Source organism: Hypanus sabinus, chromosome 7 (genome assembly GCF_030144855.1).
Source record: "Hypanus sabinus isolate sHypSab1 chromosome 7, sHypSab1.hap1, whole genome shotgun sequence".
In the NCBI taxonomy this organism is placed as follows: Eukaryota; Metazoa; Chordata; class Chondrichthyes; order Myliobatiformes; family Dasyatidae; genus Hypanus; species Hypanus sabinus.
The window spans coordinates 92,483,026-92,503,658 of NC_082712.1; the positions used below are offsets into that span (position 1 = coordinate 92,483,026).

At 51.4% G+C, this 20,633-nt stretch overlaps 1 protein-coding gene across 1 annotated transcript in view; it reads right to left on the bottom strand.

The window, feature by feature from the left end:
• Positions 1 to 2,775: 2,775 nt before the first annotated feature.
• LOC132396999 (mucin-2-like) overlaps positions 2,776 to 20,633 on the bottom strand; it is a 34,360-nt gene continuing 16,502 nt past the window's right edge. The window contains exons 4-6 of the mRNA XM_059975194.1: positions 18,740 to 19,615; positions 17,608 to 17,841; positions 2,776 to 4,571 (exon numbers count right to left, since the gene is read on the bottom strand). Coding sequence (XP_059831177.1) covers positions 4,522 to 4,571; positions 17,608 to 17,841; positions 18,740 to 19,615 — 1,160 coding nt within the window. The 3' untranslated portion in view covers positions 2,776 to 4,521. The remainder of the gene's footprint in view (positions 4,572 to 17,607; positions 17,842 to 18,739; positions 19,616 to 20,633) is intronic.

Below are 20,633 nucleotides of genomic sequence, written 5' to 3' on the forward strand. Positions count from 1 at the left end.
TTGTAAGCCCTAAGCTGAACCCCCATACAGGTACCTGGATGATCAGTGCATCACTCTTAGTCTGATCTCTACCCTTTCACATGGTTGGCATGGGTGGCCCTACCAAGAGCCAAAACATAAAGCCCTGACTCCAGCCAACACAGCTCTCCGGGTCATTGAGGCACGCACAACTCCAAACCACAACAAGGTTGTAGTCCTCAGCCTCCTACACTCCAATTAAAAAAGTCCTAATCTGGGTGGCAGGTGGAGATATGTCTCTTCCAAAGGAGGTGTGAGGTGCTCCTTCCCTCTGCTCGCCTGCAGCTCACCCTTGGGCGAGGTGTAGTAGCTACTTAACAACCCCTCACCACCAATCAGAATCATGTGAAGCCACGGGAGCAGGTGGTGGATGGTCGTATGAGCAGCCGGTGCAGATCACCGATGCAGTCCTGGTTATGTGACCACTGAGGCCAGGCAGACAATCTCTAAAGAGTATTGATAATAGCTGGGGTCACCCGTCTTGTAAAGACACCGGCCAGAAGAAGGCAATGGCAAACCACTTCTGTAAAAAAATTTGCCAAGGACAGTCATGGTCAAAGATCATAATTGCCCACATCACATGACACGGAACATAATAATGATGATGATGATAATGAAGACAAACCTACTTGACCTCTCTCCATTCCTCAGTCCTTTGAGTTTTGACAGATCTCCTCTATACTCATTTCTGCTTAATGTCACCTATCCTTGGTATAGAGACCAAAACTGATCACAATATTCCAAATGCAGTCTTCCCAATGTCTTGTTGAACTGCAAAGTAATGTTTCTTTTACAGAATGTTAATTTTAAATGCTGCCTGGCCTGCTGAGTTCCTCCGGCATTTTGTGTGTGTTGCTACAAAATTAACTGATTGTGTCAGAGTGAGGGCCAGTTCTTGTACTGTAGAGTTCCATGATCTTTATACTTTCACAATTGCTTTTACTTAAACATGTACTGGCATGCAAAACCTTTACCTTTGTGTCCTGGCATGAAAACAGCTTTTGAACCATGTTGATGAGGCTGCAGAGGCTCAGAATGAGTCTTGCCTACCGTATAATGCTTACAGTGTCCCCACCCCACCCCGCCACCACCATTCCCTGTACATGACACATCCAGCTAAACACTCCCTGCCCGCCACTGTCAGAACTTCGCCATGGACGGTCCCTGGCCCGGCTGCAAAAGGAGGAGGGTTGCTAGCAACCCTGTCCCAGAGCTACAGAAATGCATCTGATATCTGCAGTTTAATCTATCAGACGATCTCTCCTGGGATCGGCACAATAGTGCCATCACAAAGAAGGCACAACACTGCCTCTAATTTCTTAGAATTTTACATAGATTCGGCACATCACCAAAAACTGACAAACAGGGTGAATCGAACTGTACATGGGGGCCTGGTCTGGAAACACCAGTGCCCAGGAATGGAAAAGAGGTGGATACAGCCCAGCCCATCACAAGAAAAGCCCTCCCCACCACGGAGCATCTTTACATGGAGAGCTGCCACAAGCAACATCCATCATCCAGGCCATGCTCCCTTCTCACTAGTGCCATCGGGCAGGAGGCACAGCTCCTGCACAGTTAAGTTCAGACGCCTGAACCAGTGTGGATAACTTCACTCATCTCAACACTGAACTGGGTCTGCAACCTATGGACTCACTTCCAAGGACTCGACAACTCATGTTCTCAGTGTTATTTGCAGTTTGTCTTCTTTTACACTTCGATCTTTTAATCAGTCTTTGTTTATCTATATTTAATTAGTTAATGCCTGTCGTGCCACTAGTGTTTAGGACTGCAGTGAGTGTCCTCCATCTTTGTCTGTCCTCGGCCATCTTCTCTATTGTGCCCCAGGTTTGGCTCAAGGTCCTCATTTCTGACTCTATGCTACGGTGCCAAGTTACCTTTGGTCTCCTGTGCTTCCTCCACCCTTCAGGGGCCCAGTGAAGTGTTGTCTTGTTGATGGAGTTGCCTCCCTTCTCATCATGATCCCACTCCATCTCCAGCGTTCCCTCATGATGATTGTGGCCATGTCCTCTTGGTGACACTGAAGGAGTAGGGCATGGTTAGAGATCTTCCTCGGCCAGAAAATGGGGAGGATCTTCTGGAGGCTCACAGTGCAGAATGACAACAGGTCATTCTCCATTAGGCACCAGCATTCTGACCTGTACAAAATTGTGGACAGAACACAATTCTGGTACAGATTCACCTTGGTGTGGACGCTGTACGTGGTTATTCATGCAGAGTTTTTCATAAAATTCTATTCTATTTCTTTTTTCCTGTTAGTGCTCACAGGAAAATGAGTGTCAGGGTACTTTCTGGCAGCATGCTAACTGTCCACTGTGCACTGGTGTTTAGGCCCTCCATCTTTGTCCCATCACACCCAGATGTAGAAGGATCCTTCATTGCTGTTTCCATAACTATTTTATTTTTGACCAGTCAGGGTTGTCGGCCCTGAGCTGAATCCCCGAACCTGGAGGACTAGTGGATCACTCTTAGTCTGACCTCTACCCTTTGACCTGTTTGTCATGAGTGACCCTACCAAGAGCCAAAGCATAAAGCACAGGCAACACGGCCCTCCGGGTCATTGAGGCTCACAAGCCTTCAAAACTAATGGTCCTCTTGGAGTTGTATGGCAGCATTTACTGCAGGCCCTTTGGCCCATCTAACCCATGCCAAACCGTTATTCTGGCTTGCTCCACTGACCCGCAGCTGTAATACTCAGCTAATGGATGTACTTCGATCATTGAACAGACACCTGACAGCTTGAACAACTTAAACTGTTTTATTTTTTTTTTGGTTTCCAGCAACTGGAGATATTAGTATTTCATGAACAGCTTTGATCATCCAGATCCTTCCATGTCTCTCGGGCCAGTTCCCAGTCCGCAGAAACCAGGGCGACTACTTCAACAGGAAGGCCCAGACTTCCTTCCCAACGTTCAGAATGACCCGGAGGGTGTCTGGGGCTCCTTCGAGCCGGGCCGCCCAGCAACCCCCGATTGAACCCTAGCCTAATCACCAGACAATCCACAATGACCCATTAACCCACTAACCGGTAGGTCTTCGGACTACGGGTGGTGACTGGAGGGTCCACAGGAAACCTACACGGTCACAAGGAGAAGTGGGACAGACAGAGAGCCTCTCCAATGATGTACAGGGGTCCCCTGGGTCAGGGTCTGCGGAACCAGGGGCCCCAGGTTCAGAACAAACCAGCCTTCCTGGACAAAGACAAGCTTCCCCAAGGGGGTGGCGAACCTTTGAAATACTCTCCCCAAGAAGCTGTTTCACTGAGTGTTTTCAGGGTGGAGATCGATGGTTTTGTTGGTAAATGTGAGATCATCCACTTTGGAAAGAAAAATGAAAGAGCAGATTATGATTTAAGTGGTAAAAGATTGCAGCGTGCTGCTGTGCAGAGGGACGTGGCAGTGCTTGTGCATGAATCACAAAAGGTTGGTTTGCAGGTGCAGCAGGCTATCAAGAAGGCAAATGGGATGTTGGCCTTCATTGCTATTGGGATTGAATTTAAGAGCGGGGAGGTTATGCTGCAACTATACAGGGTACTGGTGAGGCTGCACCTGGAGTACTGTGTGCAGTTCTGGGCTCCTTACTTGAGGAAGGATATACTGACTTTGGAGGAGATGCAGAGGAGGTTCACAAGGTTGATTCCAGAGATGAGGGGGCTAGACAATGAGGAGAGATTGAGTCACCTGGGACTGTACTCACTGGAATTCAGAAGGATTAGAGGAGATCTTATAGAAACATACAAAATTATGAAAGGGATAGATTAGAGGCAGGAAAGTTATTTCCAGTGGTGGGTGAGACTAGAACTAGGGGACATAACATCAAAATTCAGTGAGTAGATTTGGGATGGAGATGAGGAGGAACTGCTTTTCCCAAAGAGTGGTGAATCTGTGGAATTCTCTGCCCAATGAAGCAGTGGAGGCTACCTGAGTAAATATATTTAAGATGATTTAGAGTAATTAAAGGTTCTGGGGAGAAGGCAGGTAGGTGGAGATGAGCCCATGGCCAGATTGGTCATAATCTTATTGAATGGAGGAGCAGGCTTGATGGGCCGAATGGCCAGCTCCTGCTCCTATTCTTTGTGTTCTTATCCTTTTCTTTGGATGCTTACTTGTGTGTCGACACTGGGCTAGGTAGATTCGAGCCTTTGGAACCCCCCTCCCGGCCTTGCCCCACTGCGGTGGAATGAGTGAAGGAGTGATCAACATGAAGCTGAGGTCTTGACAGGCAATGGGAGAGATCGACCACCACCAGCTCTGGACGCAGAACAGTGGTAAGGAGTAGGTAGACAGCTCACCATACACTCCCCCAGCCCCAAGGAAACGGTAAGGCGCGAGAAACGGGGGGGGAAAGCAGGGGCTGTGCATGAAAAGTGCAATGCATAGCAAGACACTAAACTACGCGTTGCTCATTCTGTGCCTTCTCCCCATTGTCGTCGCGGGCACCAGGCCGCTCTGGCACGTAGATGAGAGGAGGGACTTCAGGGGCCCATCACACCAAGGGTATGATTTCCGGACTGACAGAAACATCCTTTCGGTGTCCTGAGAGAGAACAATGGGGAAAGTTATTTAGGATAACATCTTTACACATTAAAAGAGTTCTGGGGAACGTGTCGATTTTTTACAGGGGGTCCTGGGGAGTGTGTCAGTATTTACGGGGGGTCCTGGGGAGTGTGTCAGTATTTACGGGGGGTCCCGGGGAGTGTGTCAGTATTTACGGGGGGTCCCGGGGAGTGTGTCAGTATCTACAGGGGCTCCCAGGGAACGTATTGGTACTTATGGGGGTCCCAGGAAGTGTACCAGTTTTTTGCAGGGGTTCCCTGGGGAGCGTGTCAGTATTTATAGTGTGTCTCAGGGAGTTTGTCAGTATTTACAGGGGGCCCTAGGGAGTGTGTCGGTATTTACAGGGGTTCCCTGGGGAGTGTGTCAGTATTTACAGGGGTTCCCTAGGGAAGGTGTCAGTATTTACAGGGGGTCCCGGGGAGTGTGTCAGTATTTACAGGGGTTCCCTGGGGAGCGTGTCAGTATTTATAGTGTGTCTCAGGGAGTGTGTCAGTATTTACAGGGGGGCCCGGGGAGTGTGTCAGTATTTACAGGGGTTCCCTGGGGAGCGTGTCAGTATTTATAGTGTGTCTCAGGGAGTGTGTCAGTATTTACAGGGGGGCCCGGGGAGTGTGTCAGTATTTACAGGGGTTCCCTGGGGAGCGTGTCAGTATTTATAGTGTGTCTCAGGGAGTGTGTCAGTATTTACAGGGGGCCCTAGGGAGTGTGTCGGTATTTACAGGGGTTCCCTGGGGAGTGTGTCAGTATTTACAGGGGTTCCCTAGGGAAGGTGTCAGTATTTACAGGGGGTCCCGGGGAGTGTGTCAGTATTTACAGGGGTTCCCTGGGGAGCGTGTCAGTATTTATAGTGTGTCTCAGGGAGTGTGTCAGTATTTATAGTGTGTCTCAGGGAGTGTGTCAGTATTTACAGGGGGCCCTAGGGAGTGTGTCAGTATTTACAGGGGGGCCCTAGGGAGCGTGTCAGTATTTATAGTGTGTCTCAGGGAGTGTGTCAGTATTTACAGGGGGCCCTAGGGAGTGTGTCAGTATTTACAGGGGGGCCCTAGGGAGCGTGTCAGTATTTATAGTGTGTCTCAGGGAGTGTGTCAGTATTTACAGGGGGCCCTAGGGAGTGTGTCAGTATTTACAGGGGGGCCCTAGGGAGCGTGTCAGTATTTATAGTGTGTCTCAGGGAGTGTGTCAGTATTTACAGGGGGCCCTAGGGAGTGTGTCAGTATTTACAGGGGGGCCCTAGGGAGCGTGTCAGTATTTACAAGGGACCCTAGGGAGTGTGTCAGTATTTATAGTGTGTCTCAGGGAGTGTGTCAGTATTTACAGGGGGCCCTAGGGAGCGTGTCAGTATTTATAGTGTGTCTCAGGGAGTGTGTCAGTATTTACAGGGGGCCCTAGGGAGCGTGTCAGTATTTACAAGGGACCCTAGGGAGTGTGTCAGTATTTATAGTGTGTCTCAGGGAGTTTGTCAGTATTTACAGGGGGCCCTAGGGAGTGTGTCAGTATTTACAGGGGGCCCTAGGGAGTGTGTCAGTATTTACAGCGGTTCCCTGGGGAGCGTGTCAGTATTTACAGGGGTCCCGGGGAGTGTGTCTGTATTTACATGGGGTCCCGGGGAGTGTGTCAGTATTTACAGGGGGCCCTAGGGAGCGTGTCAGTATTTACAGGGGGCCCTAGGGAGCGTGTCAGTATTTACAGGGGGTCCCGGGGAGTGTGTCAGTATTTACAGGGGGGTCCCGGGGAGTGTGTCAGTATTTACAAGGGACCCTAGGGAGTGTGTCAGTATTTACAAGGGACCCTAGGGAGTGTGTCAGTATTTACAGGGGGGCCCGGGGAGTGTGTCAGTATTTACAGGGGTTCCCTGGGGAGCGTGTCAGTATTTATAGTGTGTCTCAGGGAGTGTGTCAGTATTTACAGGGGGCCCTAGGGAGTGTGTCAGTATTTACAGGGGGGCCCTAGGGAGTGTGTCAGTATTTACAGGGGGGCCCGGGGAGCATGTCAGTATTTATAGTGTGTCTCAGGGAGTGTGTCAGTATTTACAGGGGGCCCTAGGGAGTGTGTCAGTATTTACAGGGGGGCCCTAGGGAGTGTGTCAGTATTTACAGGGGGGCCCTAGGGAGCGTATCAGTATTTACAAGGGACCCTAGGGAGTGTGTCAGTATTTACAGGGGGGCCCTAGGGAGTGTGTCAGTATTTACAGGGGGCCCTAGGGAGTGTGTCAGTATTTACAGGGGGGCCCTAGGGAGTGTGTCAGTATTTACAGGGGGCCCTAGGGAGCGTGTCAGTATTTACAAGGGACCCTAGGGAGTGTGTCAGTATTTACAGGGGGGCCCGGGGAGTGTGTCAGTATTTACAGGGGTTCCCTGGGGAGCGTGTCAGTATTTATAGTGTGTTTCAGGGAGTGTGTCAGTATTTACAGGGGGGCCCTAGGGAGTGTGTCAGTATTTACAGGGGTTCCCGGGGAGCGTGTCAGTATTTATAGTGTGTCTCAGGGAGTGTGTTGGTATTTACAGGGGACCCTAGGGAGTGTGTCAGTATTTACAGGAGGGTCCCAGGGAGTGTGTCAGTATTTACCGGGGGGCCCTAGGGAAGGTGTCAGTATTTACAGGGGTTTCCTGGGGAGTGTGTCAGTATTTATAGTGTGTCTCAGGGAGTGTGTCAGTATTTATAGTGTGTCTCAGGGAGTGTGTCAGTATTTACAGGGGGCCCTAGGGAGTGTGTCAGTATTTACGGGGGGTCCCGGGGAGTGTGTCAGTATTTACGGGGGGTCCCGGGGAGTGTGTCAGTATCTACAGGGGCTCCCAGGGAACGTATTGGTACTTATGGGGGTCCCAGGAAGTGTACCAGTTTTTTGCAGGGGTTCCCTGGGGAGCGTGTCAGTATTTATAGTGTGTCTCAGGGAGTTTGTCAGTATTTACAGGGGGCCCTAGGGAGTGTGTCGGTATTTACAGGGGTTCCCTGGGGAGTGTGTCAGTATTTACAGGGGTTCCCTAGGGAAGGTGTCAGTATTTACAGGGGGTCCCGGGGAGTGTGTCAGTATTTACAGGGGTTCCCTGGGGAGCGTGTCAGTATTTATAGTGTGTCTCAGGGAGTGTGTCAGTATTTACAGGGGGGCCCGGGGAGTGTGTCAGTATTTACAGGGGTTCCCTGGGGAGCGTGTCAGTATTTATAGTGTGTCTCAGGGAGTGTGTCAGTATTTACAGGGGGGCCCGGGGAGTGTGTCAGTATTTACAGGGGTTCCCTGGGGAGCGTGTCAGTATTTATAGTGTGTCTCAGGGAGTGTGTCAGTATTTACAGGGGGCCCTAGGGAGTGTGTCGGTATTTACAGGGGTTCCCTGGGGAGTGTGTCAGTATTTACAGGGGTTCCCTAGGGAAGGTGTCAGTATTTACAGGGGGTCCCGGGGAGTGTGTCAGTATTTACAGGGGTTCCCTGGGGAGCGTGTCAGTATTTATAGTGTGTCTCAGGGAGTGTGTCAGTATTTATAGTGTGTCTCAGGGAGTGTGTCAGTATTTACAGGGGGCCCTAGGGAGTGTGTCAGTATTTACAGGGGGGCCCTAGGGAGCGTGTCAGTATTTATAGTGTGTCTCAGGGAGTGTGTCAGTATTTACAGGGGGCCCTAGGGAGCGTGTCAGTATTTATAGTGTGTCTCAGGGAGTGTGTCAGTATTTATAGTGTGTCTCAGGGAGTGTGTCAGTATTTACAGGGGGCCCTAGGGAGTGTGTCAGTATTTACAGGGGGGCCCTAGGGAGCGTGTCAGTATTTATAGTGTGTCTCAGGGAGTGTGTCAGTATTTACAGGGGGCCCTAGGGAGTGTGTCAGTATTTACAGGGGGGCCCTAGGGAGCGTGTCAGTATTTACAAGGGACCCTAGGGAGTGTGTCAGTATTTATAGTGTGTCTCAGGGAGTGTGTCAGTATTTACAGGGGGCCCTAGGGAGCGTGTCAGTATTTATAGTGTGTCTCAGGGAGTGTGTCAGTATTTACAGGGGGCCCTAGGGAGCGTGTCAGTATTTACAAGGGACCCTAGGGAGTGTGTCAGTATTTATAGTGTGTCTCAGGGAGTTTGTCAGTATTTACAGGGGGCCCTAGGGAGTGTGTCAGTATTTACAGGGGGCCCTAGGGAGTGTGTCAGTATTTACAGCGGTTCCCTGGGGAGCGTGTCAGTATTTACAGGGGTCCCGGGGAGTGTGTCTGTATTTACATGGGTTCCGGGGAGTGTGTCAGTATTTACAGGGGGCCCTAGGGAGCGTGTCAGTATTTACAGGGGGCCCTAGGGAGCGTGTCAGTATTTACAGGGGGTCCCGGGGAGTGTGTCAGTATTTACAGGGGGGTCCCGGGGAGTGTGTCAGTATTTACAAGGGACCCTAGGGAGTGTGTCAGTATTTACAAGGGACCCTAGGGAGTGTGTCAGTATTTACAGGGGGGCCCGGGGAGTGTGTCAGTATTTACAGGGGTTCCCTGGGGAGCGTGTCAGTATTTATAGTGTGTCTCAGGGAGTGTGTCAGTATTTACAGGGGGCCCTAGGGAGTGTGTCAGTATTTACAGGGGGGCCCTAGGGAGTGTGTCAGTATTTACAGGGGGGCCCGGGGAGCATGTCAGTATTTATAGTGTGTCTCAGGGAGTGTGTCAGTATTTACAGGGGGCCCTAGGGAGTGTGTCAGTATTTACAGGGGGGCCCTAGGGAGTGTGTCAGTATTTACAGGGGGGCCCTAGGGAGCGTATCAGTATTTACAAGGGACCCTAGGGAGTGTGTCAGTATTTACAGGGGGGCCCTAGGGAGTGTGTCAGTATTTACAGGGGGCCCTAGGGAGTGTGTCAGTATTTACAGGGGGGCCCTAGGGAGTGTGTCAGTATTTACAGGGGGCCCTAGGGAGCGTGTCAGTATTTACAAGGGACCCTAGGGAGTGTGTCAGTATTTACAGGGGGGCCCGGGGAGTGTGTCAGTATTTACAGGGGTTCCCTGGGGAGCGTGTCAGTATTTATAGTGTGTTTCAGGGAGTGTGTCAGTATTTACAGGGGGGCCCTAGGGAGTGTGTCAGTATTTACAGGGGTTCCCGGGGAGCGTGTCAGTATTTATAGTGTGTCTCAGGGAGTGTGTTGGTATTTACAGGGGACCCTAGGGAGTGTGTCAGTATTTACAGGAGGGTCCCAGGGAGTGTGTCAGTATTTACCGGGGGGCCCTAGGGAAGGTGTCAGTATTTACAGGGGTTTCCTGGGGAGTGTGTCAGTATTTATAGTGTGTCTCAGGGAGTGTGTCAGTATTTATAGTGTGTCTCAGGGAGTGTGTCAGTATTTACAGGGGGCCCTAGGGAGTGTGTCAGTATTTACAGGGGGGCCCTAGGGAGCGTGTCAGAATTTATAGTGTGTCTCAGGGAGTGTGTCAGTATTTACAGGGGGCCCTAGGGAGTGTGTCAGTATATACAGGGGTTCCCTGGGGAGCGTGTCAGTATTTATAGTGTGTCTCAGGGAGTGTGTCAGTATTTACAGGGGGGCCCGGGGAGTGTGTCAGTATTTACAGGGGTTCCCTGGGGAGCGTGTCAGTATTTATAGTGTGTCTCAGGGAGTGTGTCAGTATTTACAGGGGGCCCTAGGGAGTGTGTCAGTATTTACAGGGGGCCCTAGGGAGTGTGTCAGTATTTACAGCGGTTCCCTGGGGAGCGTGTCAGTATTTACAGGGGTCCCGGGGAGTGTGTCTGTATTTACATGGGGTCCCGGGGAGCGTGTCAGTATTTACAGGGGGCCCTAGGGAGCGTGTCAGTATTTACAGGGGGTCCCGGGGAGTGTGTCAGTATTTACAGGGGGGTCCCGTGGAGTGTGTCAGTATTTACAAGGGACCCTAGGGAGTGTGTCAGTATTTACAAGGGACCCTAGGGAGTGTGTCAGTATTTACAGGGGGGCCCGGGGAGTGTGTCAGTATTTACAGGGGTTCCCTGGGGAGCGTGTCAGTATTTATAGTGTGTCTCAGGGAGTGTGTCAGTATTTACAGGGGGCCCTAGGGAGTGTGTCAGTATTTACAGGGGGGCCCTAGGGAGTGTGTCAGTATTTACAGGGGGGCCCGGGGAGCATGTCAGTATTTATAGTGTGTCTCAGGGAGTGTGTCAGTATTTACAGGGGGCCCTAGGGAGTGTGTCAGTATTTACAGGGGGGCCCTAGGGAGTGTGTCAGTATTTACAGGGGGCCCTAGGGAGTGTGTCAGTATTTACAGGGGGGCCCTAGGGAGTGTGTCAGTATTTACAGGGGGGCCCTAGGGAGCGTATCAGTATTTACAAGGGACCCTAGGGAGTGTGTCAGTATTTACAGGGGGGCCCTAGGGAGTGTGTCAGTATTTACAGGGGGCCCTAGGGAGTGTGTCAGTATTTACAGAGGGGCCCTAGGGAGTGTGTCAGTATTTACAGGGGGCCCTAGGGAGCGTGTCAGTATTTACAAGGGACCCTAGGGAGTGTGTCAGTATTTACAGGGGGGCCCGGGGAGTGTGTCAGTATTTACAGGGGTTCCCTGGGGAGCGTGTCAGTATTTATAGTGTGTTTCAGGGAGTGTGTCAGTATTTACAGGGGGGCCCTAGGGAGTGTGTCAGTATTTACAGGGGTTCCCGGGGAGCGTGTCAGTATTTATAGTGTGTCTCAGGGAGTGTGTTGGTATTTACAGGGGACCCTAGGGAGTGTGTCAGTATTTACAGGAGGGTCCCAGGGAGTGTGTCAGTATTTACCGGGGGGCCCTAGGGAAGGTGTCAGTATTTACAGGGGTTTCCTGGGGAGTGTGTCAGTATTTATAGTGTGTCTCAGGGAGTGTGTCAGTATTTATAGTGTGTCTCAGGGAGTGTGTCAGTATTTACAGGGGGCCCTAGGGAGTGTGTCAGTATTTACAGGGGGGCCCTAGGGAGCGTGTCAGAATTTATAGTGTGTCTCAGGGAGTGTGTCAGTATTTACAGGGGGCCCTAGGGAGTGTGTCAGTATATACAGGGGTTCCCTGGGGAGCGTGTCAGTATTTATAGTGTGTCTCAGGGAGTGTGTCAGTATTTACAGGGGGGCCCGGGGAGTGTGTCAGTATTTACAGGGGTTCCCTGGGGAGCGTGTCAGTATTTATAGTGTGTCTCAGGGAGTGTGTCAGTATTTACAGGGGGCCCTAGGGAGTGTGTCAGTATTTACAGGGGGCCCTAGGGAGTGTGTCAGTATTTACAGCGGTTCCCTGGGGAGCGTGTCAGTATTTACAGGGGTCCCGGGGAGTGTGTCTGTATTTACATGGGGTCCCGGGGAGCGTGTCAGTATTTACAGGGGGCCCTAGGGAGCGTGTCAGTATTTACAGGGGGTCCCGGGGAGTGTGTCAGTATTTACAGGGGGGTCCCGTGGAGTGTGTCAGTATTTACAAGGGACCCTAGGGAGTGTGTCAGTATTTACAAGGGACCCTAGGGAGTGTGTCAGTATTTACAGGGGGGCCCGGGGAGTGTGTCAGTATTTACAGGGGTTCCCTGGGGAGCGTGTCAGTATTTATAGTGTGTCTCAGGGAGTGTGTCAGTATTTACAGGGGGCCCTAGGGAGTGTGTCAGTATTTACAGGGGGGCCCTAGGGAGTGTGTCAGTATTTACAGGGGGGCCCGGGGAGCATGTCAGTATTTATAGTGTGTCTCAGGGAGTGTGTCAGTATTTACAGGGGGCCCTAGGGAGTGTGTCAGTATTTACAGGGGGGCCCTAGGGAGTGTGTCAGTATTTACAGGGGGGCCCTAGGGAGTGTGTCAGTATTTACAGGGGGGCCCTAGGGAGCGTATCAGTATTTACAAGGGACCCTAGGGAGTGTGTCAGTATTTACAGGGGGGCCCTAGGGAGTGTGTCAGTATTTACAGGGGGCCCTAGGGAGTGTGTCAGTATTTACAGGGGGGCCCTAGGGAGTGTGTCAGTATTTACAGGGGGCCCTAGGGAGCGTGTCAGTATTTACAAGGGACCCTAGGGAGTGTGTCAGTATTTACAGGGGGGCCCGGGGAGTGTGTCAGTATTTACAGGGGTTCCCTGGGGAGCGTGTCAGTATTTATAGTGTGTTTCAGGGAGTGTGTCAGTATTTACAGGGGGGCCCTAGGGAGTGTGTCAGTATTTACAGGGGTTCCCGGGGAGCGTGTCAGTATTTATAGTGTGTCTCAGGGAGTGTGTTGGTATTTACAGGGGACCCTAGGGAGTGTGTCAGTATTTACAGGAGGGTCCCAGGGAGTGTGTCAGTATTTACCGGGGGGCCCTAGGGAAGGTGTCAGTATTTACAGGGGTTTCCTGGGGAGTGTGTCAGTATTTATAGTGTGTCTCAGGGAGTGTGTCAGTATTTATAGTGTGTCTCAGGGAGTGTGTCAGTATTTACAGGGGGCCCTAGGGAGTGTGTCAGTATTTACAGGGGGGCCCTAGGGAGCGTGTCAGAATTTATAGTGTGTCTCAGGGAGTGTGTCAGTATTTACAGGGGGCCCTAGGGAGTGTGTCAGTATATACAGGGGTTCCCTGGGGAGCGTGTCAGTATTTATAGTGTGTCTCAGGGAGTGTGTCAGTATTTACAGGGGGGCCCGGGGAGTGTGTCAGTATTTACAGGGGTTCCCTGGGGAGCGTGTCAGTATTTATAGTGTGTCTCAGGGAGTGTGTCAGTATTTACAGGGGGCCCTAGGGAGTGTGTCGGTATTTACAGGGGTTCCCTGGGGAGTGTGTCAGTATTTACAGGGGTTCCCTAGGGAAGGTGTCAGTATTTACAGGGGGTCCCGGGGAGTGTGTCAGTATTTACAGGGGTTCCCTGGGGAGCGTGTCAGTATTTATAGTGTGTCTCAGGGAGTGTGTCAGTATTTATAGTGTGTCTCAGGGAGTGTGTCAGTATTTACAGGGGGGCCCTAGGGAGCGTGTCAGTATTTACAAGGGATCCTAGGGAGTGTGTCAGTATTTATAGTGTGTCTCAGGGAGTGTGTCAGTATTTACAGGGGGCCCTAGGGAGCGTGTCAGTATTTATAGTGTGTCTCAGGGAGTGTGTCAGTATTTACAGGGGGCCCTAGGGAGCGTGTCAGTATTTACAAGGGACCCTAGGGAGTGTGTCAGTATTTATAGTGTGTCTCAGGGAGTTTGTCAGTATTTACAGGGGGCCCTAGGGAGTGTGTCAGTATTTACAGGGGGCCCTAGGGAGTGTGTCAGTATTTACAGCGGTTCCCTGGGGAGCGTGTCAGTATTTACAGGGGTCCCGGGGAGCGTGTCTGTATTTACATGGGGTCCCGGGGAGTGTGTCAGTATTTACAGGGGGCCCTAGGGAGCGTGTCAGTATTTACAGGGGGCCCTAGGGAGCGGGTCAGTATTTACAGGGGGTCCCGGGGAGTGTGTCAGTATTTACAGGGGGGTCTCGGGGAGTGTGTCAGTATTTACAGGGGGGCCCGGGGAGTGTGTCAGTATTTACAGGGGTTCCCTGGGGAGCGTGTCAGTATTTATAGTGTGTCTCAGGGAGTGTGTCAGTATTTACAGGGGGCCCTAGGGAGTGTGTCAGTATTTACAGGGGGGCCCTAGGGAGTGTGTCAGTATTTACAGGGGGGCCCGGGGAGCATGTCAGTATTTATAGTGTGTCTCAGGGAGTGTGTCAGTATTTACAGGGGGCCCTAGGGAGTGTGTCAGTATTTACAGGGGGGCCCTAGGGAGTGTGTCAGTATTTACAGGGGGGCCCTAGGGAGCGTGTCAGTATTTACAAGGGACCCTAGGGAGTGTGTCAGTATTTACAGGGGGGCCCTAGGGAGTGTGTCAGTATTTACAGGGGGGCCCTAGGGAGTGTGTCAGTATTTACAGGGGGCCCTAGGGAGCGTGTCAGTATTTACAAGGGACCCTAGGGAGTGTGTCAGTATTTACAGCGGTTCCCTGGGGAGCGTGTCAGTATTTACAGGGGTCCCGGGGAGTGTGTCTGTATTTACATGGGGTCCCGGGGAGTGTGTCAGTATTTACAGGGGGCCCTAGGGAGAGTGTCAGTATTTACAGGGGGCCCTAGGGAGCGTGTCAGTATTTACAGGGGGTTCCGGGGAGTGTGTCAGTATTTACAGGGGGGTCCCGGGGAGTGTGTCAGTATTTACAGGGGGCCCTAGGGAGTGTGTCAGTATTTACAGGGGGGCCCTAGGGAGTGTGTCAGTATTTACAGGGGGGCCCGGGGAGCATGTCAGTATTTATAGTGTGTCTCAGGGAGTGTGTCAGTATTTACAGGGGGCCCTAGGGAGTGTGTCAGTATTTACAGGGGGGCCCTAGGGAGTGTGTCAGTATTTACAGGGGGGCCTTAGGGAGCGTGTCAGTATTTACAAGGGACCCTAGGGAGTGTGTCAGTATTTACAGGGGGGCCCTAGGGAGTGTGTCAGTATTTACAGGGGGGCCCTAGGGAGTGTGTCAGTATTTACAGGGGGCCCTAGGGAGTGTGTCAGTATTTACAAGGGACCCTAGGGAGTGTGTCAGTATTTACAGGGGGGCCCGGGGAGTGTGTCAGTATTTACAGGGGTTCCCTGGGGAGCGTGTCAGTATTTATAGTGTGTCTCAGGGAGTGTGTCAGTATTTACAGGGGGCCCTAGGGAGTGTGTCAGTATTTACAGGGGGGCCCTAGGGAGTGTGTCAGTATTTACAGGGGGGCCCGGGGAGCATGTCAGTATTTATAGTGTGTCTCAGGGAGTGTGTCAGTATTTACAGGGGGCCCTAGGGAGTGTGTCAGTATTTACAGGGGGGCCCTAGGGAGTGTGTCAGTATTTACAGGGGGGCCCTAGGGAGCGTGTCAGTATTTACAAGGGACCCTAGGGAGTGTGTCAGTATTTACAGGGGGGCCCTAGGGAGTGTGTCAGTATTTACAGGGGGTCCTAGGGAGTGTGTCAGTATTTACAGGGGGGCCCTAGGGAGTGTGTCAGTATTTACAGGGGGCCCTAGGGAGCGTGTCAGTATTTACAAGGGACCCTAGGGAGTGTGTCAGTATTTACAGGGGGGCCCGGGGAGTGTGTCAGTATTTACAGGGGTTCCCTGGGGAGCGTGTCAGTATTTATAGTGTGTCTCAGGGAGTGTGTCAGTATTTACAGGGGGGCCCTAGGGAGTGTGTCAGTATTTACAGGGGTTCCCGGGGAGCGTGTCAGTATTTATAGTGTGTCTCAGGGAGTGTGTTGGTATTTACAGGGGACCCTAGGGAGTGTGTCAGTATTTACAGGGGGCCCTAGGGAGTGTGTCAGTATTTACAGGGGGGCCCTAGGGAGTGTGTCAGTATTTATAGTGTGTCTCAGGGAGTGTGTTGGTATTTACAGGGGACCCGAGGGAGTGTGTCAGTATTTACAGGGGGGCCCTAGGGAGTGTGTCAGTATTTACAGGGGACCCTAGGGAGTGTGTCAGTATTTACAGGGGACCCTAGGGAGTGTGTCAGTATTTACAGGAGGGTCCCAGGGAGTGTGTTGGTATTTACAGGGGACCCTAGGGAGTGTGTCAGTATTTACAGGGGGGCCCTAGGGAGTGTGTCAGTATTTACAGGGGGGCCCTAGGGAGTGTGTCAGTATTTACAGGGGTTCCCTGGGGAGCGTGTCAGTATTTATAGTGTGTCTCAGGGAGTGTGTTGGTATTTACAGGGGTTCCCTGGGGAGGGTGTCAGTATTTATAGTGTGTCTCAGGGAGTGTGTTGGTATTTACAGGGGTTCCCTGGGGAGGGTGTCAGTATTTACAGGGGGGCCCGGGGAGTGTGTCAGTATTTACAGGGGTCCCTAGGGAGTGTGTCAGTATTTACAGGGGTTCCCTGGGGAGGGTGTCAGTATTTACAGGGGTCCATGGGGAGGGTGTCAGTATTTACAGGGGTCCATGGGGAGGGTGTCAGTATTTACAGGGGTTCCCTGGGGAGGGTGTCAGTATTTACAGCGGTTCCCTGGGGAGTGTGTCAGTATTTACAGCGGTTCCCTGGGGAGGGTGTCAGTATTTACAGGGGTTCCCTGGGGAGCGTGTCAGTATTTATAGTGTGTCTCAGGGAGTGTGTCGGTATTTACAGGGGTCCCTAGGGAGGGTGTCAGCATTTACAGGGGTTCCCTAGGGGTGCCTCTTTAAGCAACAGACTTCATCAAAACTGGAAATAGATTCACGGACATTGCTAGGACTTGGCAGAGAAAGTATTGGCCGGCTGGGACTTCACTCTTTGCAGCGTAGGGAACTGAGGGAATTGATGACCTTGTAGACATTATTATACTGCGAGGGGCTGAGAAAGGGCAAATGCACACAGTCTTTATCCTAGGGAAAGGGAACAGGGGAACATCTTAGCTGAGAGGGAAGAGATTAGAAAAGTTGTTCTGAGAGTGCTGACTACATAGAACAAGCTGCTGGGCGAAATGGTTGAGGCTGTTGAAACTCGCCAGGGCCCCCCGTTACACACCCAACCTCACCAGCTTCCTGGGTTCAGACGCTCCAATTCTCCGGAGTCTGGACAGCTGGCTTGACTTCTTTAGGGATTCAGTCCTGCTCCACTAACTGACGGCCATGTTTAGGCGCTCGGATTTTAATATTTAAAGAGCTCCTGAACTGAGTGCTCAATCATCAGCTCAGCTGTGATTTCCATCTTATTGGGACCCTTGTCTTGCGTTTAGTCAAGAACGCTGTTCCCGTCTCAGTGTCCCGATTCTAGTCTCGGACACTCGGCTCCTTACCGTCCTCACCTTGGCATCTCGCCACAGCAGAAGGTGCACCAACAGCAGAACAGTGAATCTTCGGAGGGATATGGGCCGATCCAGGGCATATTGGGCCAGGCTGGGTGGATTATTGGTTGGAATGGTCCAGGTGGGCTGATGGACCTGGGTAGGAAAGTGGAGCAAACGTGAGCTAAAGGGACAGCCTCAAATGAACACTGCACATGAGTTGGGCTGAGGTGCTTGTTTCTGTGCTGTCTGACTGTCTAATTCTCTCCTCCTAGGGCACCATCGAGGCTGAAATTGAGGGGGGGTGTGCGTTTTGAGGATCAGGTGGTATGATCAGGAAAGGCAGAGGTCAATGGGCCAAATGTCCCTCCCTGGTGCCTTGTGTTCTGACGGGATGTGTGCAGGAGACTTGCCTTCCCTCTGACAGAGTAAGTAGATGAGGAGGACTGTGGCCACCATGCCAATGGTCAGCACAATCATCAACGTGACCTTGTCCCAGATCCGACTGGAAGTTGGCTCCTGGTCTCCCAACTCCTCTCCTCGTAAGTGCGAGTGGTACTGCGTTCCTCTCCCTGACGTGTTCCACCCGTGACCAGAGCCCTCTGTGCCATGCGGTACGGCCGTGGTGAGGTCCAGGCGTCCTGTAACTGAGGTCAGGCAGACACTCATCAAACCGGCTCCTCAGCTTCCTATTCCTCCTCTCTGTCCATCAGTTACGCCATTCGGCCCATCGAGTCTGCTCTGCCATTCCATCATTTATTCTCCTCTCAACCCCATTCTCCTGCCTTCTCCCTGTAAACTTAGACACCCTGACGGATCAACAACCCATCAACCTCCACTTTAAATATTCCCAACAACTTGGCCTTCACAGTCGTCTGTGGCAACAAGTTCCACAGGTTCCTCACCTTCTGTCCTAAATGAACACCCTTCTATTCTGCGGCTGTTCCCTCTGCTCCAAGACTCCCCCACTATTGGAAACCTCCTCTCCAAATCCACTCTATTTAGGCCTTTCAATATTCAATTGGTTTCAAAAATGAGACCCCCTCTCATTTTTCTAAATTCCAGTGAGCCCAGGCCCAGAGCCTTCAAACAGTTCTCATGTGTTAACCCTTTCATTCCTGGGGTCATTCTCGTGAATCTCCTGAACCCTCTCCAATGCCAACACATCCTCTCTGAGATTAAGGGCCCGAAACAGCTCACAGTACTCCAAGTGCGGTCTGGCTAATGCATCTTGAGGCCTCAGCATTGCATCCTCTATATTCTAGTCCTCTTAGAATGAACCCAGGCCACTCCGGGTGACAGTGAGACCCAATTTTATGTCTTTCGTTGATAAACACCCTCCTCACTACTGCTCTCAACAAGTGCTGCTCTCATCCTGTTCACCTACTGCACCTTTACTATGCCTCGAGAGACTGTCAAAGATTTGTACAGGCTATTCAGCTAAAGGTCTCTAGACATGGTCTCAAATGACCCCTCTGCTCAACTACAGACACTCTCCCCCAAAAAAACCCTCCCCAACAGACATGCTCAGCTTCTGATCCACACCTGTTTCTGGTAGGGCTGCAGGCTTTCTTTTCTCCTCCTCAGCTGGTCCATTTCTTGAGTTTCTGTTGGGAGGGCCAGTGATGGAAGGATATGTGGAATGGGTGACCATGTTTGGAAGGTCAGCAGTAGGAAGATGAATTGACTGTTTGATCATGTTGGGAAAGTCAGTGGGAGAAGGGTGCGTGGAATGGATGGCCATGTTGGGAAGGTCAGTGGGAGAAGGATGCGTGGAATGGATGGCCATGTTGGGAATGTCAGTGGTAGGAAGATGAATTGGCTGTTTGGTCATGTTGGGAAAGTCAGTGGGAGAAGAGTGCGTGGAATGGATGGACATGTTGGGAAGGTCGGTGGTAGGAAGATGAATTGACTGTTTGGCCATGTTGGGAAGGTCAGTGAAAGGAGGGTGCGTGGAATGGAAGACCACGTTGACAGTGTCAGCAGTGGAAGGATATGCGGAATCAGTGGTGGAAGGGTGTGTAGAATGAATTGCAATGTTGGGAGGGTCAGTGATGGAATCATGTGTGGAATGGATGGCTGTGTTGAGAAGTTCATTGGTGAAAAGATCCATTGCATGAACAGCCGTGTTGGGAAGGTCAGTGGAAGGATCTGTGGTATTGATGACCATGTTGGGCAGGTCAGTGGTGGATGGATCAGCGTAAAGGACAGTCATGTTGGTATGGTCAGTGGAGGACAGAGTCATGGACTGGTCAGCCATCTTGTGAAGGTCAGTGGAGGAAGGATTAGGAGAATGGATGGTTGTAGTGGTGGTAGTTCCGCTGCTCCCATGGTTCCTTTCAGTTGACCTTGAGATTTTAAGAGTTGGTGAATCCACTCTCCTGCTAACTGAAGGATTCTTCGGTTTTCTCTTGCATTTCACTGTAACATTTTGGCACAAATGTCAACCCTGTGTCCTGTGCAGCAGATCAATCCATATTGCATAAAGTGACCCCACACCTTGTTACCCCTCCCATCCCATGTTCACATACCCCAGGGCACAAGCTGGAGAACCCCTCAATGGTACAGTCTATATCTCCTGTCAGATCACCCCCTGCTCCCTCTCATCCGCCTCTCAAGAGAGGGAGAATGAAAGAGAGCGCGAGGGGGACTCAGAAGCAGATTCTGATCCTGAAGAGAAAGGCTCCTGACCAAGGGCCTCGGCCCAAAACATCCACTGCCTGACCTGCTGTACTCCTCCAGCACTCTGTGTGTGTTGTTCTGGATTTCTAGCATCTGCAGAATCTCATGTGTTTAAGAGAGTGAGAGAAAGAATTGAAAAAGAAAGAGGCAAAGACGGAGAGATGGAGATAGAGAGAGAGAGGTTGAGAGCATGAAAGACAGAGAGAAACAGAAAGAGTGAGAATCTTTTGTTTGCATGCCATCCAGACACAAGAACATCAAGGCAGTTAGAAGGAAGACTGAAGGAGAAACTAATGCTGTTTGTACCTGCAGAGAAGGTGCACTGCAGGCAGACAGATACGGTGTAAAGGCCACAGTGAGGTAGGCTGGGAGATGAAGAGTTCATCTTTTCTCTTTGTGATGTTCATTCATGGGTCTGATAACAGCGGGGTAGAAGCTGTCCTTGAGCCTGGTGGCATGTCTCAGGAAGGAGGCACGTTGGGCACCACGGTAGCGTAACGGTTAGTGCAACGCTAACGCAGCAGTTTGGGCGTTCCCAAGCTCGGAATTCAATTCCAACGCCAGTCTGCAAAGAGTCTCTGTATGTCCTCCATATGGAATGGGAGGGCTTTCTCCAGTTCCCTCCCACAGTCCAAAGATATACCCGGTAGCTCATTGTCAACTGTCCCGTGATCAGGTTAGGGTTAATTGGTGTTGTCAGTAGTTGCTGGGGTAGCATGGCTTGAAGGGGCAGAAGGGGCTACTCCATGCTGTATTG